Source organism: Cydia splendana, chromosome 21 (genome assembly GCF_910591565.1).
Source record: "Cydia splendana chromosome 21, ilCydSple1.2, whole genome shotgun sequence".
NCBI classification, from domain to species: domain Eukaryota; kingdom Metazoa; phylum Arthropoda; class Insecta; order Lepidoptera; family Tortricidae; genus Cydia; species Cydia splendana.
The window spans coordinates 11,008,522-11,035,623 of record NC_085980.1 but is presented as its reverse complement, the minus strand read 5'-3'; the positions used below and the strand labels follow the sequence as shown (position 1 = coordinate 11,035,623).

Here is a 27,102-nt window from a genome sequence, read left to right as displayed (position 1 = left end):
TAGTAAGGCAAGTCCGTCTACAAGGCAAGTCCGTCAACACGTTATAACTTTTGAATTTGAAGGCGTATGCGACTTTGGAGTCCAGTCGATTAACCAGTTTTTCGCGCTAGTTCCGTCACTGTAAAACAGATGGATGTGACAGCCAACTTCAGAGCAATCCGCCTCAACAAGTCATTTCGTGTTTTGAACTCGAAGTCATAGTGCGACAGCCGTTCGAAAAAAATTGTTAAAAATAGTTTTTGAAAAGATTGTGCATCAGAAAGTAACTACGTAGGTAGCATAAGAACCAGTTGTCTTTATTCTATTTTTAAAATATCAGAAATTAACTTAGTTTTGTAATTATACGTTCCACAATTTATCATATTAAAATTTGACTAAGTTGGAAAGTCCGTCTATTATGTTCAAGGCAAGTCCGTCATATGCCGGACTTTCGTTAAATCAGAGATCACCAACTGTTTTTGCGACTTTAATATTATAACGATTTGATAAGGTATCAAAAAATCCTCCTGACTTTGCGCATGATGTTACTTTATTAAATTTTGATCTCAGTAAATTAAAAGAAACGATTAAAATTCATTTTAAAATTACTATTGATCTTTTATTTCGGAAATCAAAAAAAATATTATGTTTAATTATTTGCCAAAAAAGGTTTACCACCCCATTTCGGTAGTATATGGCGACTTGCCTTTGTTTCAGAAAAATGGTGTTTATTTCGAATCTGAACCGTATATTAACAAGTTTAAAATACACTTTTCATTGTCTTGATCCGTTCTTTTTAGGAATTTGACTACGAACATATACGCACCCATAGATTGGCTAATATCATAACTAGACGGACTTCCCTTAAACTGCACGGGAAGTCCGTCTACTCACCGAATTTAAAAAAATGCCATAGTTTTTGCTTAATTTGTGCTTGAAATGACCTGTCACTAAGGCTAAACTATTAATTATTAAATTCTTCATCGTATGCGATTACAAGCAGTAACATAGGTGAATATTTAACGGAACTAGATCACTCCAAAGTCAAAAAAAATAAAGTATGCCGGACTTCGCCACAGTGACCTCTTACTAGCAATTTTTTTATTACCTATACCTACTTATGGTTCGTTTTTTTAGGATTAGCACAAGACCACGCGATCTTGAGGTGTCTTTTAATTGAAAAACGCTTTTTAAAAATCAGTAACTATTACTTATGAAAGCAAAAGAATGTAAATTTTTAATAACTTAAATATTTTTCATAATTAACTCATAAATGTTTCCCCTTTTCATAAACTTTTCCAAAAATAATACCTCTCTTGCAAACACAAGAATATTATCTTTTTCCCTTTATAATAACAGACGTACATAAATAATACTCAAAGTAGACTCGTAAATATCACACCACTTAAAAGGTTCATGAACTAAGGTCATTGTACAAGCTGTGTCATAATAATGTATACAAATGTTCACCTTACTCCAAGTAGATAACCACTCCAAGTGTTTACATGTTTGTGACAACTCAATATTTTGCTAAATGTTATAGATGTTTTAGATTTTATTCATGACGCGTAGAAATTAAGTGGAGGGTGGGGTGGTTGGCCGCGATTTGTCTTGTTTTAAAGCATTCATTAACCTGTGGCTAGGAATAGCACGCCTTCGTGAAATAAGTTTTTTTTTCAAAAAGCGGACACAATTTTTTTATATCTTTGGATTGCTGATCGCACGCTCATTCTTAATTCAGTTGTGGCGATGTGACGTTTCTCCTGAGAATAGGTACACATGTTTCTCGCTTCCATTGTATACTACTTAATACTATATTAGCTTAGCCCGCGGCATCACCAGCGTAGAATTCGAACGTAGGTAACGTAACCGACACTTTTCTAGAATGTCCCTATTATTTTAAATACTGAACGGGCAGAACTTTAGAGGGTACCACGTTTAGCACAGTATATGCTGTTTAAAAGAGTTCCTTGACCATATGACTTAGTGCAGCATCAGAACAGAATTAGTCAGCCTTATGTCGGCGCTTTCAGCGTTAAACCAATTAATTTACAGCCTTAGGCTGAGTAATTTAGGGTCTCTTTTTGGAGGTATAAATGCTGTAACATAGTTGCGGCAGCAAATACATACCTACAGCAATTTCTAATGGCTTCCTCTACACGATGGGCCAGCGCCGGCCACTCCAAGGGACGCATTTATGCGTTAGAGGGAGTAAGTGATATTGCTATCTCATTCTACCGCTAGGCTGCGTCCCTTGGAGTGGCCGGCGCTGGCCCATCGTGTAGAGGAGCCATAAGAGCTTGAGGAGTTCAAAGCCCACTCCACACTCGTGCGCGAATCGCGGCGCGAAGCCGTGAACGCGAGTGTGGAGGGGGCTCAAGACATCTAGATGTCGCAGGTCGCAGTAGCTAACAGCTGGTATACAGACCTTAAAGCCGTATCAGACTACCGCACCGCGATCTTGGTGCGCCGCACTCAAAAGTGAGAGCGAGAAAGAGATTTCTTTCTCGCTCTCACTTATGGGTACGGCTTTTAAAATTAGATGGCTTGTTTGTGCTACCTACGGTACTTCACTTTTTCTTTGTCGTCACACTCTTGTCAGAGTGGTCGTGGTCGTCATATCACCGGCCCGGTGGCAAGCTTCACAATCCGTCGCCTTTCTTCCCGTATTGTAGCACTTTCTTGTACATTCATGGAGTGGTCCATTCAATGCATTTTTGACTAGGTCTGACCAACGCATTGGTGACGGTACTTCACTACTTGGAATAATATCTTTATTTTTTGTTTCGTAACACCACATCAAATTTTGGTTTAAATCCCACTTCGTTTTCCAACGTTCTAGGAACATATAAAAACCAGTGTCAAAGAGATCAAGGAAACCAAGGAAAGTCCGTTGAATCTGGTCCAAGCAACGATGAGCGGGACCATAGAGAAGATCGAATATTTGGCGGTGAACATGAAGAGTTTGATGGTGAGGATACATCGCCTGACCATGAGTATAGGTGAGTATTATTTTTTATATTGCGTACCTATCCTCCTGAGTCCCCCTTGTCATTATTGCAGTTTGGAACCTTCGTGTATTCCATTTTAATTCAAAATTCGATATGGATTAAATCCTTTATTTTATAGAGTCAGTTCGGAAAGAAAAGAGTCGTAGAATGTATTGGGTCCCATATAGTCCGGTGGCCGGCTGCATGAAACAAACCTCATCAAAAAATAGAATATACCTACCCTGTAGAGGTACCTGACATTTAGTAGCTTCCAACGCACTTGGTCGGCCTAGGCTTAACCTGGCAGATTTTGTACAAATGGCAAAAACGTTGGACAAAAATTCATCAAAAAAAACCTCATCGAAAAATAGAATGAAACTTGTATGGTAGGATACCTGACCTTGACGACAGTAAAAAAAAATTGGTCGGCCTCACCTTAGCCTGGCAGTTTTTGCAGTCCGACCAGATTTATTGGGTCACATGAGAGCTACAATTTACCTCATCGAAAAATAGAATGAAACAAACGGATTATAATAGCTAAAATAAGCCTGTTGACGTATGTCTTGGTCGGCCTCACCTTAACCTGGCAGTTTTTGCAGTCCGACCAAATTTATAAAAAAATCATCAAAATTTTTTTATCGACAAATCGTATGAAACTGGTATGGTACGATGGCTGCCTTTGAGGACAGTAAAAAAAAAGTGGTCGGCCAAATCCTGTGTTGGCAGGTTCCTGTGTCCGACTCATTTTGTGGTACCACGTGAGAGCTACAATTTTACCTCATCGAAAAATAGAATGAAACAAACGGATTATAATAGCTAAAATAAGCCTGTTGACGTATGTCTTGGTCGGCCTCACCTTAACCTGGCAGTTTTTGCAGTCCGACCAAATTTATAAAAAAAACATCATAAAATTTTATCGAAAAATCGTATGAAACTTGTATGGTACGACAGCTGCCTTTGAGGACAGTAAAAAAAAAGTGGTTGGCCAAATCCTGTGTTGGCAGGTTCCTGTGTCCGACCAATTTTGTGGTACCACGTGAGAGCTACAATTTACCTCATCGAAAAATAGAATGAAACAAACGGATTATAATAGCTAAAATAAGCCTGTTGACGTATGTCTCGGTCGGCCTCACCTTAACCTGGCAGTTTTTGCAGTCCGACCAAATTTATAAAAAAAATCATCAAAAAGTTTTTATAGAAAAATCGTATGAAACTTGTATGGTACGATAGCTGCCTTTGAGGACAGTAAAAAAAAAGTGGTCGGCCAAATCCTGTGTTGGCAGGTTCCTGTGTCCGTCCAATTTTGTGGTACCACGTGAGAGCTACAATTTACCTCAACGAAAAATAGAATGAAACAAACGGATTATAATAGCTAAAATAAGCCTGTTGACGTATGTCTTGGTCGGCCTCACCTTAACCTGGCAGTTTTTGCAGTCCGACCAAATTTATAAAAAAATCATCAAAAATTTTTTTATCGAAAAATGGTATGAAACTTGTATGGTACGATAGCTGCCTTTGGGACAGTAAAAAAAAAGTGGTCGGCCAAATCCTGTGTTGGCAGGTTCCTGTGTCCGACCAATTTTGTGGTACCACGTGAGAGCTACAATTTACCTCATCGAAAAATAGAATGTAACAAACGGATTATAATACCTAAAATAAACCTGTTGACGTATGGCTTGGTCGGCCTCACCGTAGCCTGGCAGTTTTTGCAGTCCGACCAAATTTGTGGTACCACGTGACAGCTACAATTTACCTCATCGAAAATAGGATGAAAAAAAAAACGGATTATAATAGCTAAAATAAACCTGTTGACGTATGGCTTGTTACGGACGGCTTTCATAAATTCAATGTGGCAGTGTGCGGCAGAATCCACTTGCATCAAATTTGATGCAACACATTGTGGCTGGACATTAAGAGATGAAATGTATAAGATCAAATGGTTTGAAGGACACATAACGCCTTTGCGAGTCGAAGAAATAACAATAGATAAGTCGGAGTCTGGGGAAAGTTCGTCAGACTTCGACTCCGAAGATGATTATGATTAACAGTAATTATTAACAATAAAAGGGTTATTCCCACTAGTTACCACCAAGTTCTTATCAGTGGTAACTACTGGGAATTATTTTCCCACCTTTTACCACTGGTAACTACTGGGAAAAAAAAATCCTGGTAGTTACCACCAACTCGGTTTGGTGGTACCTACTGGGAATTTTTATTCCCAGTAGTTACCACTGGTAAGGTGGGAATTTCTTTTCTACAAACCGAGCTTCGAAGGAGAAATGCTACAGTTGATGGAAAAAAGGCTGATTTGATGCAAAGATAATCACTTAATATATGTGAGGTTATCTTGTGTATTTTACCGTTTATTAAAATTTTGGAAGGCTCACGTGCAGTTTTTCCTCTTATATAACAAGTGTTCGATTGAAAACTAAGCTTTGGTGTATACCTGGATCACCTGCATGTACAAGAAGGCGTTTCATATACGCCCGCCCATCAGATAGGTACACAAAGTCATGATGCGTATGGAATACAGCATGTGTGGCCAAGCCATTATGCCCTAAATTATGTACTACTTCGTTAAAACTTAGCTTACCTGTGTATTTACTCTTTCCAAAATATTTATCTTCCTTAAAATGCAGCCTACACAAACGGTCTTTGTCATTTGCCTTAGTTTTTGGTACTCAAAGCTTTTTCTCACCGATTTATGCATATCGGGTCCTTGGGAAAAAAGGGAGATCCTATAGGTATATTTCCACAATTTGTCGCACACTATTGCAGTATTGTGGAGAAAAAAAAACATACAACCGAATTGATAACCTCCTCCTTTGGGATTTGGAAGTCGGTTAAAAAAGGAGAATGTTTACAATTTATTGGAAACAATGTATGTGATTTGACAGTGACAGCAACTCCACAAGGGGGCGCCACCTGGCGTGATAAAATGTCAGTTATGCCTCCTCATTCTATCTGTAGTGGAAAAGTAGGATATACGATTCAAAACTTGTCAAAAATCGATGAAAACCTTTTTATTTTTGACATCTGTGAGACATCATCTCAACGTAAGTGTTACTCTGAAACCAAGTCAGTAGTTAGAAAACGTTATTTAGATATTAGATAGATTTATGAATAAAATTTGAACTGAATGTTTTCTTTTTTTTAAAGCGCTCTAAGACCTCCATGGACTCATTTACTTATGACTTTTTTCAGTTAGCATTATTAAGTTAAGTTCAAGCTGCGAAGAAACCATATTTTCAATATATAAATTATTATTCTTTATAAATGTGGTCGGACTGCAAAAACTGCCTGGCTAAGGTGAGGCCGACCAAGACATACGTCAACAGGCTTATTTTAGGTATTATAATCCGTTTGTTTCATTCTATTTTTCGATGAGGTAAATTGTAGCTCTCACGTGGTACCACAAAATTGGTCGGACACAGGAACCTGCCAACACAGGATTTGGCCGACCACTTTTTTTTTACTGTCCTCAAAGGCAGCTATTGTACCATACAAGTTTCATACGATTTTGCGATAAAAATTTTTTGATGATTTTTGTATAAATTTGGTCGGACTGCAAAAACTGCCAGGTTAAGGTGAGGCCGACCAAGACATACGTCAACAGGCTTATTTTAGCTATTATAATCCGTTTGTTTCATTCTATTTTTCGATGAGGTAAAATTGTAGCTCTCACGTGGTACCACAAAATTGGTCGGACACAGGAACCTGCCAACACAGGATTTGGCCGACCACTTTTTTTTACTGTCCTCAAAGGCAGCCATCGTACCATACCAGTTTCATACGATTTTTCGATAAAAAATTTTTGATGATTTTTTTATAAATTTGGTCGGACTGCAAAAACTGCCAGGTTAAGGTGAGGCCGACCAAGACATACGTCAACAGGCTTATTTTAGCTATTATAATCCGTTTGTTTCATTCTATTTTTCGATGAGGTAAATTGTAGCTCTCACGTGACCCAATAAATCTGGTCGGACTACAAAAACTGCCAGGCTAAGGTGAGGCCGACCACTTTTTTTTTACTGTCCTCAAGGTCAGGTATACTAACTACCATACAAGTTTCATTCTATTTTTCGATGAGGTTTTTTTTGATAATTTTTTGTCCAACGTTTTTGCCATTTGTACAAAATCTGCCAGGTTAAGCCTAGGCCGACCAAGTGCGTTGGAAGCTACTAAATGTCAGGTACCTCTACAGGGTAGGTATATTCTATTTTTTGATGAGGTTTGTTTCATGCAGCCGGCCACCGGACTAATACATTCCATGACTCTTCTCTTTCCGCACAGACTCTAAAGGCCTCAGGGACTCAAGAGGGTATAATAGGCTGCGTTCGACCAGAACTGTGCGAGGAAGCGTTGCGAGGGATCTGTTTGTTAAGAACCAATAGAATCACTTCATTTGTTTTCCTCGCTCAGCGCAGTGGTTCTATTAATTGGTTCTTAAAAACACATCCCTCGCAACGCATCCTTGCACATCTCTGGTCGAAACGCAGGCTTAAAATGGATACATTCACCGCTTCCGGCAAGATTCGAACTTACGATACTTTGATACACCATTCAGAAGCGCATAAATTGGCCTGGGTCTTACAGGGATATCAAATGTGATGCAAGTGGCGCTAAGCAATTATGGCCGCCGGTTATAATTTGGTGCGAATAGATATGTAGTAAGTGTAGTAACAAATCTTGTGACAAATAAGATGCAATTTGAAAAGGAAAAATAAGGTGGATCAAAACTTGATCAATGATGTACCTATCATGTAAAATCGTTTAGTGTGGGCACTCTTATATGAACTCTTATTTGATGTCGTTCCAAACAAACCAAAAAATTTAGTAATTTGTATCTTTAATGGCATCATTTTGCTTCCGCTCTCCAAGAAACTCCACTCTCTTGCATATTTCAAATTATTTTAAATTTTAACGCATTCACTGTCACGGCGTGGCCTAGGAACAAACTTGTATGACGGTGAACGCACATATGCGTTGGTGGCAGTGAATGTGTTAACCCAATTTGTCTTTGTTGCACAGCTCACGTCCTTCAGTCGTCTCTATCCTGGCTAAATTCCATCGAACTGATCTGCAACGAAAAACTAGGCACACCATACGAGCACTGCACCAAAATCCTCGCCCAAGGCACGGAAGATTGTGATAAAGAGTTCCCGATACTGTCAAACCAGTGGGATTGGGAGCTGATAGTGAACTCTGTGTGTTTTAATCTGAGGCAACAAGAGCCGATTTGCGTGGTTGGAGATTTTGCGAAGGGAAGCATTGTGGCTACTGTTAAAAAAAGTAAGTCCCTGGTTTTATTGTGGCCTTAAGTTATACTTGCAGCAGTTGCAGCTAGTGTTAGTCAGCCCTTTTCCAGGCCGCACCAATATACACTACAAGGTTTTCCCAAAAAATCCAAATATCCAGCTTTGATATTAATTTGAAGACAAGTCACATTTAATTTGAACCTTAAATTGGATTACTAAGCTATAAATTCTATTGGCGCGTATGTGGACGATAAGTCATACTAAGCTACATGCCTGGGAAAGGGTTAAAGGCCGAGCCGCACCGGCTTGCGTGTGCGTGACGTGCGCGTGTGCGTGCGCTAAAATGTTGGAGCCGCACACGCACACGTAACGCAAGCGGTGTGCCGTCTCTCATAAGGATCTGTATATTACAACGCCGCATGCGCACGTGCACGTCACGCTCACGCAGCCGGTGTGCACAGGCCTTAAGAGCTAAGACTCGAGTCCTTTGAGTCCTCTGCTTTAAAGCTCTACTGTTTTTAAGACTCATATAATTAAGTCTAAACTCGAGTTGTTTTCAACTTGTTAGGGACTTGACTTTTTTGTACAGACTCTAGTCCTTTTCAGAGTTTTCAGACACTCTTATTTCATTACAAAAAACAAAATGTATTGTCTTCGCGAACAATTCATTGGTTAGGTAATACACCCTATAATAACATTTAGGTACTTACCTTGTTTTCTTTACTGGGGGCCTAGCCAAGATGCCAATCGTTTGCGCCTTAGCGAACAAAATGCACAATAATATATCTCTGTCGCACTTATATGGAAGAGTGATAGAGAGAGATAAACCCTGCAAAATTGTTGACAGATCGAGTCTTTATACGGAACACACGCGTAATTATATTGCTGTCTCGCCTGTGATGCCGGCGGTCAATGTCACTGTGTGAGCGGGACACGCAATATAATTACGCGAGTGCGATAGAGATACCAACAGGTGGGTCAATGTACGAAATTCTTCGTGCAACGTTATTTTAGTTTTGTAAGACTTGACCGAGTATTTTCTAAGTTCTACCTGTTAAGGCCCCTGTACATATTGGGCCAACGCAGGCCAGTCCAGGGGACACAGCTATGCGGTAGAATGAGATAGAAATATCACTTGCTCCCTCTAACGCATAAATGCGTCCCCTAGACTGGCTCACGCTGGCTCAATATGTACAGGGGCCTTTACGTATTGTTCCAGAACTAAGCACATACTCAACCCGCCTGCAATCCCTGCTCTCCGTCGACATTCACATCCGCCGCTCCCACTCTTGCTGCAACGGCAGCCAGCCCGTCAGCCAAGCGGCCGCCGGCGTCATCACCGACCTGCGCAACCGCGCTGACACGCTGCTGGCCTGGCTGTCTTGGACCTACGCTCTTACTGGCTTGTTCCTGATGCTCCTTTTACTTAGGTGAGTCTAGTAATATAACGTGCAGCGAGTGTGACAGAGATGGCACAGTGTGTGTGTGTGTGCTGTAACGGAACCCAGCCTGTCAGCCAAGCGGCCGCCGGCGTCATCACCGACCTGCGTAACCGCGCTGACACGCTGCTGGCCTGGCTGTCTTGGACCTACGCGCTTACTGGCTTGTTCCTGATGCTCCTTTTACTTAGGTGAGTCTAGTAATATAACGTGCAGCGAGTGTGACAGAATGGCACAGTGTGTGTGTGTGTGCTCTAACGGATCCCAGCCCGTCAGCCAAGCGGCCACCGGCGTCATCACCGACCTGCGCAACCGCGCTGACACGCTGCTGGCCTGGCTGTCTTGGACCTACGCACTTACTGGCTTGTTCCTGATGCTGCTTTTACTTAGGTAAGTGCAGTATCTGTCTGTCTGTCTACCTGTCTGTCTGTTTTCCTGTCTGCCTGTGTGATTGTCTGCCTGTCTACCTATCCGAATGTCTACCTGTCTGCATTTTTGTCTGTCTGCACGTCGGTCTGCCTACTAACTTGTAAAAGTCTACGTTTCAGATTTTACACAAGTTTTAAACTACTCTTGACAACTACAAGAAAACTATCCTAAGCCCTCATCCGCACGGGAGCTTTTTCAACGCGCGTTAAAAAAGCACTTGAATCTGTCTGCACTCTAAATTCGATTTAACGACCAAGTCGAAAATCCAACAACGCTTGATAAAAAGCGCCACCGCTGTCGTGTGAATACATACATGGTTATCCATTTGTGTCATTCAAACGCCTTTTTAACGCGCGTTGAAAAAGCTCCCGCGCGAATGGGGGCTAAAGATGTGGGTTTTTAATGAAGACTAAATAAGTTTTTGGCAAAAATTTCATTTTTGGTACAAGCTTTTATCGCTGACTGTACTTTTCTTACGACAGACAACTAATACTCATCAAGACAATTCTAAAAACCCCTAACACAATTAGGTTGCGTTGTTTCATCACAGAGTTCCCATGGCCACCTCCTGTCTCCATCATCAGATCAGTTCGACAGTACCATATTATTGTATTGTCATCAGAACTACATACAGCTGCCAATTTTCATGACGCTACGATCCTTGGAAGATGGTTAAATTAGTTACCTTAGATTCCATTACAGTTAGTTACATACAGGTCGACCTAATAAAAGCTTGTTAAAATAAGTTTTTGGCAAAAATTTCATTTTTGGTACAAGCTTTTATCGCCGACTGTACTTTTTTTCCACAGGCAACTAATACTCATCGAGGCAATTCTAAAAACCCCAAACACAATTAGGTTTCGTTGTTTTATCACAGAGTTCCTATGGCCACCTCCGGTCTCCATCATGAGATCAGCTCGATGACACCATAATATTACATTGTCACCCGACTTACGTATGTATGCAAAATTTCAGCTCAATCGGAAACCGGGAAGTGGATCAAATTTAACTTGCAAGATTTGATTACACACACACAGACAGACAGACAACGGTCAGGTGAAACTAAATAAAAGCTTGTAAAAAAATATGATCAGTTATACTTTACAGTTTCTAAAGTAAGGACACTATGTACAAAGGTACAAAGATTTTCGTACATTGACCCACGACCCACGTTCCTTTTATTAGCGTAGGTTACTGTAACTATAGTCTGTCAAGCCGGATATGTCAGTAGCACAGTAAAGCAAGCTAAAGTATGGTATCCCTAGGAAACGAACAAAAAGCAGCAATGTACATCGAACAACGATGAAATGTTAAAGTGGTAACCCACTATAGTTCGTTTTTTTAGCATTAGAAAGAACTCCACAGAAGCAAGCGTGCAGTTTTTATCAGGCTCTTTAATTGTTAATAATTATTGAATTATCTAATGTAGCATGGTCAATACATATAATTTACTTCAAATTATTACCGCTAAAAGTGCCGGATTTGGAACCACAAGCTTACTTCTGCGAAGTTCTTTCTAATGCTAAAAAAACGGACTATATATCTATAGCACCGCGACCTTGGTGTGTCGCACCCATAAGTGAGAGCGAGAAGCAGATATCTCTTTCTCGCTCTCACTTATGGGGAGGTCGCGGTGCGGTGCGATAGTGTGTTACGGCCTTAAACAAAACAGTTCCACAGATAAGATATAAATGACACGCGATTTTCGAACAGTTCAAAGTGGTTCAAACGTAATGTTTCTAACCCGCGATTTTTCAAATTTGCCGCCTTTTTCAACTGACAAGGTTTGCTTGATCAAGTATATAATCTTAACTCACGGATCTTGCGTCCAATTCTCTTCAATAGTTTATTTTTAGCGCTCAAAGGACTCGGCTGTTCACTTGGCAGTCTTAAGGCGACGGTAGCGGTGGGTAAAATATCAGATTCTGTCAATTTACCCCATTTCACACACAAGCGCACTTCACGCACACTACCTCACTTTACTGGGACAGGTCAGTGACCCATCATGTTTTTTTAAGATTGGACTTTTAGTTTAGTATTGACCACTAGCCTCCTTTGAGGGTAAAAGCATTCCATTTAAAGATGAAAGAGAAACAATGCATTTAATCTTGCTTTCCTTGTCTGTTCATGTCACACGTGACGTACCTATTTAATTCATTTGATTGTTGACTGTTTTACTACCTACTATTGCTTTGTCGAGATACGCGTTTTGTACAATTAAAGCGAATAAAACAAGATGTCATTAAGTCAGATGTAAAATGTTATTTACTACTCTATACGGTTTTTCATAAGGTGCAAAATCCATTCAATAGGAATTTAAATAAATAAAGTTTCAGCAGGGTGGCAATTCCATTTTGGCGGATAAAGCGAAACAGAATAGTTCTATCGAACCTGCTTACAAATTTTCACGAGAATCAGTTGAGAAATGTGATCTGCAAAGGAGAACATACAAAAGCATTTTTGCCCAAGCTGAAACGGAGACCTTTGCTAACGCTCGGCCAATGATGGTTTAGGTACACCTATAAAAAATGATGGTCCCTGCTGTAATTTTAATATCTTTATATTTCAACCGGTATAGTTTTACCTTCAAAAATAATCGGTATCGCTAAACAATAGCGGTACCTTACTACTTATACGTTCACGAAATCGGTATCTGCATAACTTGATTGTTAGTAAACTAACCTGGAAAATAATCTCAAAATCACCGAAACATTTATGTACAGTCACCTGCAATAATATGTTACGTCATTAGCGCCAACTTTGCCTCCAGGGAAACTTTGCCCAAAACGACAATTTTAAACAAATTCGTTAATGTAGAAAAATTGATAATAGTTATGGCCACCCTGCTGTTTTTAGTAGAAAATTGGTTATATTTCTGACAAAGTATATGCCAAAAACTTGTGCATAACTTGACTTGGGAATTTTGAGTTTGAGCGAGTTGTCTAATATAGGGTATATTTCGGCGGGCAAAAAATTGATAAATAATGAATGCAAGTAGAAAAAATTGAGAACCCTTTGACAAATATTTCCGGGTTTCAGTTATAACACATGAAGCACAGATTATGTCTATTGAGATTTAAACTAATAAGGCCTAAATACACAAAAGTTTTAGCGGTGGGCAAAGTAATCCGGTAATTTGGCATCCATACCAACATTGCCCACCACCAAAAACGGATTAGGGTTGTCACTTTCATCTAATTTACCCAACTTCGCAAGTAAAAGAAGGTTATGTTTGTACACTAAAATAAGTTTATAAATATATACTGTATTTAATTTGTCTTATTATCCTTTATTTAGATGTTTTATCCCGTTAACGAATGAAAACACAACAAAAATCATATTTTTGGTCATTAAACTATTGTAACAGATTTTCTCAAAAGTGACAACCCTAGCCTTTGTAAAATGCTTAGGCGAGCCTTATTTGGAAATGGGCAAAAACGGGTAGGCAACATTGCCCAGCAAATTTATTTAAAAGTTTTTACACTTATCGCTAAGTTATTAACAGGGAATGGTAGGATTGCCCAAAACCTTTAAGTGATCCTTAGACATCATCATCATATATACGAGCTGTATTTGAATACCAAATTGACGTGGGCAATGTTGGCGAAAACCCCGGATATTTTTTTATTTGCCCGCCCTCTAAAACGCAAAAAAATGGGTAAAAACACGATAAAAAAATGTTTTCTTCACATAAACTGATGCGTTTGATCACAATGGACGTGCTGAGCAAAAAAAAGTCATATGATGTGATTTTTTTTGAGAAATTCGTGTTTAAAAAAAAAGCGGGCAAAGTTGATGATAATGAGTAATGACGGTACCTACTCTTCGAAGGTCGCAAAAATATGTGACATGCTCTTATGGTTCTACAAATAAGATCGTGTCAGATATTTTTGCGGCCTTCGTTGTGTAACATAAATTGCAGGTGACTGTACATTTGGAATAATTATTTTATTTAGTTTCAACGAAAGTTTCAGGTTTAGTACGAAAATACTTCAGATATGCAATATGCACAAAATGTAGACCTAATCGAAATAAAACATTGCTTTTTATAGTAAATTTATAAAACATTCGATACATAGGTATACATAACAATAACCAGGCCACAACGCTATTGGCCTGTAAGCTTCATCTCGGTCTCCAAAGCCGCAAAAACTTGCTAGTACTTAGTGCTGGTCTAGCCTTTATTTTTTCTTGAAGATTTTCAGAGAACAGCACGTACACGCATTATACATATAGACGGAACGAACGGCATAATCATAATAATTTATTCGTCGCAATCCATGGTATTACAGATCTAGTTACAAGACTTTCAGGTATTACTTATACGAATTACATAACTCTTCCTGTTAATAGGCAATATTTTAATATAAAAGTTCTATAATATAATACAAGATTACAGTTGTCATCAAAATTCATTGACATACAGAAGTCAAATACGTTTTTAAAATGACGCAAAATGATACCAACATAATAAAAATTGATCCCAATCAGTAAAGATGAGTCTTTAAACTTTTTTCATTTTAAGCGAGTTTTGAAGGAAGATAATACTTAAATTCGACTGTAATCGTATTATTTTAAGATAGTTTACTGCGGTTTTCAACAATAATGACCCGTAAATAACAGCAAATGAAATTTAAATGAGACGCGAGCTGTTATTTATGTACCCTATTTTTTGAAATACATTTTAACTACTGGTATGCTTTCTCGTGTGCGTATATGATTTAATGTCAATATAATTGTCAAAAGCAAGAAAATCAAGCTGTCATTTTCATTTGAAGAAGTACACGTGTGCTCCGGTGTAGCCCCAACGGGCATCTGACTTGAAGAAGAATTTTGAGTGATGTCGTCAATGTATGGAAATTGTTCGAAAGTTTACATTTGAGATTGAATTTCTGTGTTGTCTTTGTGAGTAAAAATATAAATCGATAATAAATTGGTAGCTGAATTATCTAGCTTCCAAAATCATACAATAATTCAATTACTGTCAAAGACAAAATTGTTTTGCTTCTGTCTCAAACGGAACTCCATATTTTGATTTTTTGATACTTTTAGTGTCGATTTGTAGAGAATAACAGCAAATTAAAAATATAATGGCATAAAGAGTCGGTACACGGTTTCTTCGTGAATAAATTTACGTGTAATTTAATGCAATTATCAAACATTTATTGAACAAATTATGGTTACAAAGTGAGGTCTAAATCGAAAACGTCATATACCGGCCCCTTAAATTGGTCTTTTATTAGAACGTTAACGTCATTAAAGTGCATTGCGGCTTCGTAAATTGACATCATGTGATACGTGTCATTACAGCTGTCAGAGTGAAAAGACTGCAGACAGTAACCTATTCAGGGGTGCACACATCATACTCAAAAATATGTCCCATAGGTCTTATGTCAGCGCGTCGAATTAAGAACTATGGGACTATATTTTTGAGTAAGTTATATGCACCCATTATGCATCCATATTTTTACACTTGATTGTACCTACATGGTACAGTCACCTGCAATAGTATGTTACTCTTCGAGGGCCGCAAAAATATGTGACACGCTCCTATGGCTCTACAAATAAGATCGTGTCAGATATTTTTGCGGCCTTTGTTGTGTAACATATTATTGCAGGTGACTGTACCTACATACAGTGCTACCTAAGTACATAAAATCAGCGAAATGCTATACATGGAAGTATTCTGTCCGCTCAATTACGACCCAACGCAAACTACCCCGCGATAGGCGGTACTTACAAACTGCTCGATTGGCAATCTCAGTACCACCGAGATGACAGTCAGTGACAAATGGCTAAATTGATTTATAAAAACAACATTTTTTTGTAATTAATAATATATTCATGTGTCGTGAAGTGGTGCAGAAGTTATTTTAGTTCATACCAAGGACAGTGGAATCACTTTTCACTTGTAGTAAACAGATAACTTCAGTAGAATTTGGAAAAAACATGACGATTTGTTTTCAATACTACCGTGCTAAGCTAAAACGTAACAACTGCATACGACTTTCATAACAACATACGACTTTTTAAATTGCGAGGATAATAGGGATGGTGTTATGCTAAATGAAGTAGACTATTTTATTAACTTGTGTTTGGTTTAGGTATTTTCTATATAATTATAAATGTAGTAATAAATTCCTTCTTACAGATTTGTATTTTCCTTTTTTATTTCATGACATGGAGCTATAAAAAAACTACCTAGTTATTTCAAATTAATAATCAAATTTGATATTGTCATTTTACATAACTTCCATTCAGATTCCCACAAGATGCTATTCGCAGAGAACTATGGAAAAAAGCTGTCCAATTAGAGAGACATGAAATTGAGTGGATATCTAGAATATGTTCTATTCATGAGATATAACCCGTGAGATAATCATACCCGGTCTCCTATATGTAGATACATTTTTCCTATCATGCTTTCACTGAATTAATTTAACAAATACACACATTATCTGAAAATGTTGATCATTTGAATCCACCCTCTACTGTCACATATATGTAGGTTCTCTCTCAAGCCATTTCCGTCAGTAGAAAAGAGCGGCAAACATATTAACTCACATTATAGACGGGTCTAACGCGAATCATATTCAATTACCTTGATTTACCGACGTAAATCAGTTTCGTTTCGTATAATGTCAGTTAATATGTGTACAAAACGCGAAAGTTTAAAATATTATAAGAGCGGCAAATGGCAAATTTAGAAAATGTAAGCGCGCGAACGGCTGTGGTCCTATACAAAATTTTAATTTTGCACCTTTTTCTACTGACAAACTTGCTTGACCGGCTATATACATATAAAATATTCTGAACTGAAAGTGGGGATTTATTGTGACTCCGCCTGTTCAAATATTTTTGACCCGATTCGTGTACCCATGTAAATTTTGCAGACTGTATAGCCAGTCCGATATACATTTACTATGGCGTACTTGATCTTAGAAAAACGGACAGACTATACCTGAACATGACTTCGCACTGCCATGCAGATTGATAATAACATATACAAAATACTTATTATAGCGGAATACATTTATACAACAATGATATATTTACTTATGTTGAGTTAGTCTGTCATGCCATAACAACATTTTAACTAGTTATCTTTTAATCTGCATTAAATTATTATAAGTGAATTATTTGACTGATTCTTCACTGTATGGCATAAACCCTTCGAGCAACACCGGCTTCCGACACATCGGAAGGGAGGGGCCCAAGCGATATCTCACCGTACAAATCTTTCTGCCATTTTTCGCGGGGGGAAAGGTGCACACAGTCGCACTTCTCACACACTTACATACAAAATACAATCTGTAATGACGACACAAATACATAGAAAATGACACACGTCAAAGACAAATCTTGCAAAACCTCGATCTCTTTTTGTGTACGGACGAGTGACAAGTGTCACAACACGCACACTAACACATTTTCGTTGAAGTATGTTATTGTATTCTGAGAGATGAGAAGTCGGATTTGTCGCTCGACCGATCCGCAATTTGTACTGAGCGAGCAAAATCGATAAATCCAACAATTACATGAGACTAAAATATAATAATTGTGTTTGAATGTAATTAAACGTATGATATGTAAAAAAAAATATTACATGTGAAATGTAACACTTTCTTTTTGTAAATTTGATGTCCCCGACCTCTTTTTATAACAAAAAACCGAGCAAACAGGCATTTTTGTGCAGCAGTGTTCACGCGCGCGTCTGGACTCGGTCTAGTGAAAAATCCAAGTGCAACTAGTTTTATTACCCGCGCTAGATTAGATTGACGTGCTAATCTTGTACCTCGGCAGAGGGGAAATAGGGCGAATGCCGCCTCCCTTCCGTGTTGCTCGAAGCATAAACCTATCCCTGTCCAAGTCATATTCTAATCAAATATGAACCGCGAACTCTCAGCGGCCAGTACGTACAGCAAGAAGGTTATTAGCGGATTAATGTCGCTGATTGGTAGTTATTGACATTATATGCATTTCATCTACACTTAGCTATGTACCATTAGTGGAATAAAGATGACTCTTATTTTGTTTACCAGCTTTGATTACAGGCTCTGTAAACGCGTCGTCTTATTTGAATGTAGGCGTAATTGTGTATATGTGCTAATTTGGCCCGAGAATTTGAACGGTAATGTTCCTAAAGCCGGTATCCATGGTTATATATGATCGCAGATAAAATAATAGAAAAAATAAATCCGTAAAATGAAACTGTAATAAAACCAACACGTCCGTCAGTACGCCATTTATTTGCGAACAACCCGAAATACCCACATACCATATTTATCAAAGATTATAACTACCTACATTACACTCCTCTACGCTAATTTTATGCACTAATATTCTAAGGAACCTTTTAACCGCCATCTATTGAGCTGGAGACGAATGTTATCTCAGAAAAATAAAGTTACATTAGATAAACTAGTTTAAAATAATTTAGCACTATAGGCAGTTAAAGGGTTTAACAGTTTTTACATTCTAAATTTTATAATTAGGTTTATTTAATCTACATTGACGGATTGGGCGAGCCCGGGCAGGTGTAGAAGCATGAGGCGAAGCAAACTGCCACTCCGGTGAAGCCGGAGAGGCGCAGTCAGAGCTGGCGGTGTGCGCCGTGCCGCGCGACTCGTCCACGGAGGCCGCCGACGTCTCCGCCCGAACCCTCACCGGTGTTGTCGGTGTCTCCACCGATACCGAACGATGCCCTTGAGAATCTGTGCCGAGTGTCTCGGATGGTTCTATTGCCGTCGTGGTAGCTGCCAGAGATAGCCTACCGTTAACTGACCGTTTCCGCAATTGATCGATATGCCTGTGTACGGTTTCACCATCATCACCTAACACTTTATAATTGCTCGGCCCTAGAACATCTACTATTCGACCCGGAAACCATTTTTCTCCCTTCAAGTACTTCCTATACCAGACCTGGTCCTGCATATCTACACTCCTACTCACTCCTCCCGCCGCCTCCTGCTGCCGGTGCTGCGCGCGCCGCACGTGTCCCTCCCTGTCCGGTTTAATTGTATCTAAGCGCGTGCGCAACCGTCTACCTAAAAGAAGCGTAGCCGGGGATTCGCCAGTAGTGGAGTGTTCTACATTCCGGTAATGTATCAAAAAGGCCCATAATGCCCGCTCCACGTTCTGGTTTTCTTGCAATGCCTTACGGATCACCCGCTTTAATGTCCTAACTGAATTTTCAGCTAACCCGTTCGACGCCGGGTGGTACGGAGCTGTAAATATATGTTCAATGCCACAATACTTTGTAAAATCCTCGAGTTCCTTTGAAGTGAATTGCTTGCCGTTATCACTGACTATTTGTTTAGGAATGCCGAACCTACTGAACAATTCGCACAGCCGATCTATTAACCCTCCTGCTGTAGTATTAGTGACATTAAAAACCTCTATCCACTTAGACATCGCATCCACTACGACTAAATACGTTTTGCCCCCTATAGGGCCCATGTAGTCCAAATGGAGACGTGACCAGGGTCGGTGAGGCCAAGTCCACATGCGCGGCGTGTGCCGCGACGGTGCGTCGGCGTGTGCCGCGCACACCACGCACGCGCGGCACACGCGCTCCACGGCCTCGTCTATTCCCGCCCACCACACGTAACTGCGGGCGAGCGCCTTTGATTTGACGATTCCCATATGGGGCTCATGAATCATAGTTAATATTTTATCTGTACACTTTTCCGGTACCACCAGCCTAGGACCCCACATGACACACCCTAGTTCCTCGTACAGCTCGTTCTTCCTATTAAAGTGTGGCTGTAAATTCGAAATCTCACATGACTCTGGCCAGCCATCCCTAATGTAGCTTAAAACCTTAGACAGTAATGGGTCACGTGCGGTCTCTCTTTTAATTTCATTATAATCCAGCAAGAGGGCTTGTTGAACAAAGTGCAAATAAGTTTGTTCCGGCGCCGATAATTTGTCTTGACCCTTGTTACTAACAGGTAATCGCGAAAAACCGTCCGCGCCGTTATTATCCGTTCGCACATATTCTATATCAAACGAGTAGGCCGATAAAATAATTGCCCATCGCTGCATACGACTAGCTACCATCGTCGGTATACCGGTATTGGGTCCGAAGATTGACACTAGCGGTTTATGGTCTGTACGTAAAGTAAAATGCCGACCATATAAATACTGGTGAAATTTATTCATACAAAATATGATAGCTAGTGCCTCGCGATGTATTTGTGAATAGTTCCGCTCGGCGTCATTGAGAGTGCGCGAAGCGTAGGCAACGGGCCGCTCGCGGCCGTCCGGGCCCGGCTGAGTCAGCACGCCAGCCACGCCGCGTGAGCTCGCGTCACAGGTAACAAACAGCTGTTTCTTAGGATCATAATGAGCAAGTACCTCCGCACTGGCTAAAATTGCCTTAATTTCTTTAAAAGATCGTTCACAATCTGGAGACCAAAACCATTGTTTTTCCTTTTTAAGAAGTTCATATAGTGGAACTAACTTCACACTCATATTTTTAATAAATTTCCCATAGAAATTAATAATACCTAAGAAGGAACGGAGCTCTGTGACATTACTTGGCCTAGGTACCCGAAGTACCGCCTCCACCTTGGCCGGGTCAGTTTTTATACCATCCTTACTTATTATGTACTTACCCGAGATACTGAACTTCGTCTACTAAAAATACGCATTTGCTACTTTTTAGTTTTAAACCGGCCTTATGTAACCTGCTGAACACCGCTTCTAAGGCCGCTAAATGTTCTTGTTTACTTTTACCCCCAATGATCACGTCATCCAAAAATATCTCTACATTAGGTATACCTTTCAGCAAATTACACATTATACGTTGGAATATTCCCGGACTGGACGATAACCCGTACACTAGTCGGTTATACCTATATAGACCGCGGTGCGTATTTATAACGGTATATTTTTTTGAGTCATCCAGCTCGATCTGGTTATAGGCTTGGGATAAGTCTATTTTAGAAAAGTAGCACGCTCCGCTAAGGCTTACCATTAAATCATCAATTTTAGGCAAGGGATATCGATCAATTAGCAAAACCGGATTCAGTGTAGATTTGTAGTCGGCACATATTCTCAACGAACCGTCAGCTTTATTCACCGGCACCAGCGGCGAGGCCCAGTCGGAGCAGTCCACGGCCTCGATGACGCCGTCCCGCAGCATGGCGTCCAGCTCGGCGTCAACCCGCTCGCGCAGCGCGTACGCCAGCGGCCGCGCGCGGTGGAACACCGGCGCCGCCCCCTCGCGCACGCGCAGCGTTGCCTGCCCGCCATTGTACCGCCCGAGCCCGCCGCTAAACAATTCTTTATATCTGCAAAGTAAATTATTTATTTCATTAGACATTTTTAGCTCATCAGTCTTTACATTGTTACAATTGCTGAACTCGGGTATCTTAATATTTAACTCAGCTAACCACTGTCTCCCTAGCAGCGAGGTAGTGCCTCCGTCAATAACAAACAACTCTAAATATTTCTCCCGCTTATCATAACTAACTTTTGGCTTAATAACGCCTATCGGCTTGACCTTTGCCCCGTTATAAAACTTTAGTGTTAACCAGCCATTTTCGAGCGGATAGTGACTTAAAAGTTCCTTATAAGTTTTGCTACTAATACACGATACCGCCGAGCCTGTGTCTATCTCCATTTGTAGTAAGATATGAGAGTCTACAGTGATAGGTACACTCACCGGTCCGTAGTCACTTAAACACAAATGGTGAAAGTCCTCAGTGGTTGACTCCTCCCGATCCGAGCTCTCCGCTTGGCCATAATGCAGTCTTCCTGAAGGGGCGCTTCCCCCGCGACTGCCCTCACTACGGCTCGAGCACACTCGTCGCAAATGCCCCCTGCGACGGCACAAACTGCAGATATAATCTCTGAACCGACAATTGGTGTAGTCGTGGGCTGTCGAACCACAGCCTTTACAGTCCTGGTGGGACCCTCTGCCGCCTGGAGTGTAGGCGGTGCCGGCGCCATGACCGCCGTTCTCCGCGATGGTGTGCGATCTTGTCCCGCTTCCCCGCGCTGTGCTACCAAGGCTCCTGCCGCGCCCGCCGCCCGTGGCCCGCGACCCTCGCACCTGGTTTCCGCGCGCCCCTCCTGGCGCCAGAGCATGTACCGTAGCTGATACCGTCGGCCCCGCACCGCTCGCCCCGGTGCCCGACGATGGTTCTACTGCTGCCGCGTCTCTTTCCGCTGCCTCCAAGGACGTCGCAATCCTGATCGCGTTTGCATATGTTAGCGTATCTTCCTCCGAAAATACCCGCTGACGTATGATGTCACTGCGCAGACCACATACAAACTGGTCACGAAGGTTTTCATTAAGGGTAGCTTCGAATTTGCACTCCCTGGCCAGTTTCTTCAATTCCGCCACGTAAGTGGCAATATTTTCGCCATTGTTTTGTCGACGTTGTCTAAAACGATATCTTTCGGCCAAGACTGACGGCGTTGGTTGTAAATGATGACGTAATAGATCAACAGCTTCTTTGTAAGTGACCTCCGACGGCTTTTTGGGGCTTGCCAGGTTCACAAGTAGCTCGTACGCCCCGTTTCCCATCACAGCAATCATAGTCGGCAATTTTAATTCATCTTTTATCTCGTTTACAAGGAAAAACATTTCCAAACGGTCCACATATGACGACCACGTTCCGTCCGTCACGTCGAACTCGCTCATTTTCCCGATCGGCATTGTTTATGTTGTTATTTTTACCGCGTATCACTTATAGCACTCAGTTTTACGTAAATTTAGCAATAACACTGTATATAATGATTAAATCCCAACTCGTAAGCCACTGTAATAAAACCAACACGTCCGTCAGTACGCCATTTATTTGCGAACAACCCGAAATACCCACATACCATATTTATCAAAGATTATAACTACATTACAGAAACTAAAGGCGAAACATAGTGGCAATCATTTGACTTGTCACACAATCGCATTTGTGACAGATTTTTGTACCTAAACATGATTATAATTTTAAAATATTTCTCGTTTTATATTTAGAAATAAATAAATAAATACTTGAGCATAAAATTTATAAAACAAAATATGGTTAAACTCGGAAGATAAAATAACATAAAACGTGTTTTAAAGGCCGACTTGCATTTTCGAAATGGATAATTCCAATCCTCATAGAAAAATATGAGAAGTTTGCATAATTTTATATTTATATAACTGTGCGCGTGCGATGGAGATAGGAACAATGGTCAATGTACGAAATTCTTCGTGCTTATCGTCCTTACTTTAGTTAATAGAGTTCAACACGTAACATTTTATGTTTCACATATTTAATTACACAAACGGGTCTACCGTGATATAATTTCATTGTTTTTACTTTAAATTCCGACGTTAAAACAATGAAATTATATCGCGGTAGACCCGTTTTGTAATGAAATATGTGTACAAAACGCGAGAGTTTAAAGTTTTATATTTTATGTTTCTTTCAGAGCAAAGTACTACCTGCTCATGTTCAGGACTCGATCTCGATTTGACAACCGCTACGTGACAAAAGAGCTTCGAGAGCTGGACCTGAGGAGACAGAGGCAAGGCAGAGAGACAGTCCTGCCTCTGAATACTAGAGAGAGGGCTAAATACGTTGCGGTAATGAAATCCTGAATATTATGGGACAATTTCGGGCGTTTTCTATCAATTTTGGCTAGGCCAGGGCATGGTTGGACAGTCAGCAGCAGAAGATGCTAAGCGGGCGTGGTGTTCAAAATTATCTTGACACGCTCTTATTCTCTTAACAATAAAGTCGCGTCAAGATCATTTTGAACACCTCGAAGTCAGTAACTTCTGTTACTGACTGGACAGCGGCAAATACGAAATATGGTTATGCCGCGCAATCAAAATTTTAATTAACTATCACTACTTGTTAACAGTGGGAAATTGTGTAAGTATTGGATAATATGTTACCGAAATCTATCGAAATAAAATTCGACGGCAGAATAAGAATTGGCCCTTTAGGAAACCATGGTGGAACTAAAAGCATAGTATTATACAGATGTTATACATAGTTGTTTTCCATCGTATTTTCTCGGAAACGTTCGTATTTGTCATGATAGTTCAGTCAATGTCAGTGCTTTTTGTACCAAGACTGACTGAAATAGCAAGACACGTTCGTAAGTATCCGTGAAAATACGATGGAAAATAATTATGGACTACATCCGTAGGCACGTAGTATATTCTGGTTAAATCCTAGAGGAGCTGAAAATCACCACACGGATCTCTACAATATGTCAAGAACGAGCACTCAGCTTCTTTGGTCATATCATGCGGTCTAAAAAGCACGACCTAGAAAGGCAGATTATCTTGGGCCAAATAGAGAGCAGGCGAGCGCGAGGAAAAGCACCCACGAGATGGTCTGATGTTGTGAAGAGGGTGGTTGGCGGCAACATGCAGTGCGTGACTCATATGGCCTATGATCGCACACTGTGGAGGCGTAGCATACATGGTCGCGATCCTCAGCAATGAGGGACCGAGGAAGAAGAAGGTTAAATCCTATTCGTTTTTCAGACGTCGTCTATCCGCCTGCTCCCTTCAGAGAGGATGTACCTGGCCAGATCCATCGTGTTCATGGTGATCACGACCCTAAAACTGATGATACACATGGTGGCCGACTACAGCCTTTATTGGGTGTTGATGAATGTACGGTTCCTTGGCAGTGAGCAGACCTTTCAACGTAAGATTTTTACTTCTTTTTATTATTATAAATGGGCTTACTCATGGCCACAGACTAGCCGAGGCGTAGACGTGGCCTACGATGGAACATGCTCGCCCACAAGGTGCCTATTCACTCTTGATTTGAAGGTTGCCGGGTTATATGAGCATGGAAATATAGACGCCGGCAAGGAATTCCATTCCTTCTCATCATCATTACTTATCCCATTCACTTGGGGTCTTTTCCTTCCATTCTTCTCTGTCGCCCCCGTCATTTCATCATTCACTCGCGTTTGGTTCATATCTTCTCTCACACAGGCCATCCACCTTTCCCTCGGTTTTCCTTTCCATTCAGGAATGCTACATACTACTTTCCTTCCATATTAATTCGTAATTCCCTTCTCGACACATATAGGTACTGAAATAAAATGTACCTACTAGGGTATTAGACGACGGTACTTAGGTACGGATAAATAACTGGACGCCTGCCTATTTATTGATACCTTTCTCTTCATGGGCCATTTTTTTGGGTTCCGTACCCAAAGGGTAAAACGGGACCCTATGCTATTACTAAGACTCCGCTGTCCGTCCGTCTGTCACCAGGCTGTCCGTCTGTCTCGTGATCTGTGATAGCTAGACAGCTGAAATTTTAACAGATGAGATGATGTATTTCTGTTGCCGCTATAACAACAAATACTAAAAACAGAATAAAATAAAGATTTAAGTGGGGCTCCCATACAACAAACGTGATTTTTGACCGAAGTTAAGCAACGTCGGGCGGAGTCAGTACTCGGATGGGTGACCGTTTTTATAGATAATGGTACGGAACCCTTCGTGTGCGAGTCCGATTCGCACTTGCCCGGTTTTTTAAATTGTGCACTATTTTTTTATCGATTCCTTTTTCGTTCCTTCCATTCTGTTACCGATAAAGTCTATGAAAAATGGTAATGGAATGTAAATAAAAATATTGGGACACTTTTATTATCCCATTAGGGGTCATCCATTAATTACGTCACACGAATTTCTAGGTTTTTTTACCCCTCCCCCCTCCTTGTCACACTTGGTCACATTTAGCAAACCCCTCCCCCCTGGTGTGACGTCACATTTCTTCAACGAAATCGGCAAATATTTATTTAATATTTTATCAAAATACTTTTGACAAAAGAAATATTAGTAATTTTATAACCCAAAACTGATTAAGAAATAAAATTAAACAAATAAAAACGATTATCGTTTCAAAAACTTGTTATTTAAATGTATATTTAGCATTATTGCGTATAAAATAATTTAAATACATTTTCGGTTACTGATGAAGTTAAAGTGACGTCACAAAGTTTGTGACTCCTCCTCCCCCTTGTCACAACATGTCACATTTTCTTGACCCCCTCCCTCCCCCTAAACGTGTGATGTAATTAATGGATGACCCCTTAAGATTGATTGAGCTCGTGATTCTGAGTAGAAACAATGTAAAAATTCCCAAGTCTGAAAAAAAGGGAAAAGGAGGTGTTCAACTTTAAAAATGGCAGGCTATACTGCCTGCTTCAACGAAACTGCAAATACTTTCTTTTAAATTCTTTCAGCTACCAATCGCACAGAGAGAATCTTAGTGTTAGGCTCGGGTCCTCTGGCGGCGTCGGTCCGCGTGGTGCTGGAGGCGCTGAGTGTGCCCCTTATACTGCCCGCGACATCCACGGCGGACTGCCTGCCCGACCCGCACCCGCCGGACTTGCAGCGATACGCGCAGATTGGTGTGTTATGTTGTAGTATAAGGTGGTCCCTAGTATCCTAGTGTCAGGATCGGGTCCTCTGGCGGCGTCGGTCCGCGTGATGCTGGCCGGAGGCGCTGAGTGTGCCCCTTATACTGCCTGCGACATCCACGGTGGACTGCCTGCCCGACCCGCACCCGCCGGACTTGCAGCGATACGCGCAGCTTGGTGCGTTATGTTGTAGTTTAAAATGGTCTGTAGTATCCTAGTGTCAAGATCGGGTTTCTGGCGGCGTCGGTCCGCGTGCTGCTCGAAGCGCTGAGTGTGCGACACGTGATCTCAGGCCACTACGAGCCAGAACGAGCTAAGGCTCGAGCAGTCTGGCTTTACTATCAAATCATCAAAATAAGTCTTATCTGCCTACAGGAACCCTCATTATGCTGATGTGGCTACTAGCGCTGTTTGAGCCTTATGGCCTGAGACTGCGACACGTGATCTCAGGCCACTACGAGCCAGAACGAGCTAAGGCTCGAGCAGTCTGGCTTTACTATCACATTATTAGGACGAGAAGTGAGTCGTTTTTAATATTAGTAGATTGTTATCGTCAACCAAGGCTCATGCCAAGGCATGAAAGGACCCATTCCTGACGAGATTTAT

The 27,102-nt window shown here is 40.8% G+C and overlaps 2 protein-coding genes across 2 annotated transcripts in view; both read left to right on the top strand.

Annotated features, from left to right (window-relative positions):
- Positions 1 to 27,102, top strand: part of LOC134801033 (uncharacterized) — a 338,387-nt gene that overhangs the window by 99,905 nt on the left and 211,380 nt on the right. The gene's annotated exons all lie outside the window — the stretch shown is intronic.
- The window catches only part of LOC134801062 (uncharacterized), a 79,008-nt gene that overhangs the window by 2,463 nt on the left and 49,443 nt on the right, over positions 1 to 27,102 (top strand). The window contains exons 3-9 of the mRNA XM_063773591.1: positions 2,822 to 2,981; positions 8,001 to 8,261; positions 9,447 to 9,657; positions 23,527 to 23,680; positions 24,596 to 24,761; positions 26,320 to 26,487; positions 26,872 to 27,015. Coding sequence (XP_063629661.1) covers positions 2,822 to 2,981; positions 8,001 to 8,261; positions 9,447 to 9,657; positions 23,527 to 23,680; positions 24,596 to 24,761; positions 26,320 to 26,487; positions 26,872 to 27,015 — 1,264 coding nt within the window. The remainder of the gene's footprint in view (positions 1 to 2,821; positions 2,982 to 8,000; positions 8,262 to 9,446; positions 9,658 to 23,526; positions 23,681 to 24,595; positions 24,762 to 26,319; positions 26,488 to 26,871; positions 27,016 to 27,102) is intronic.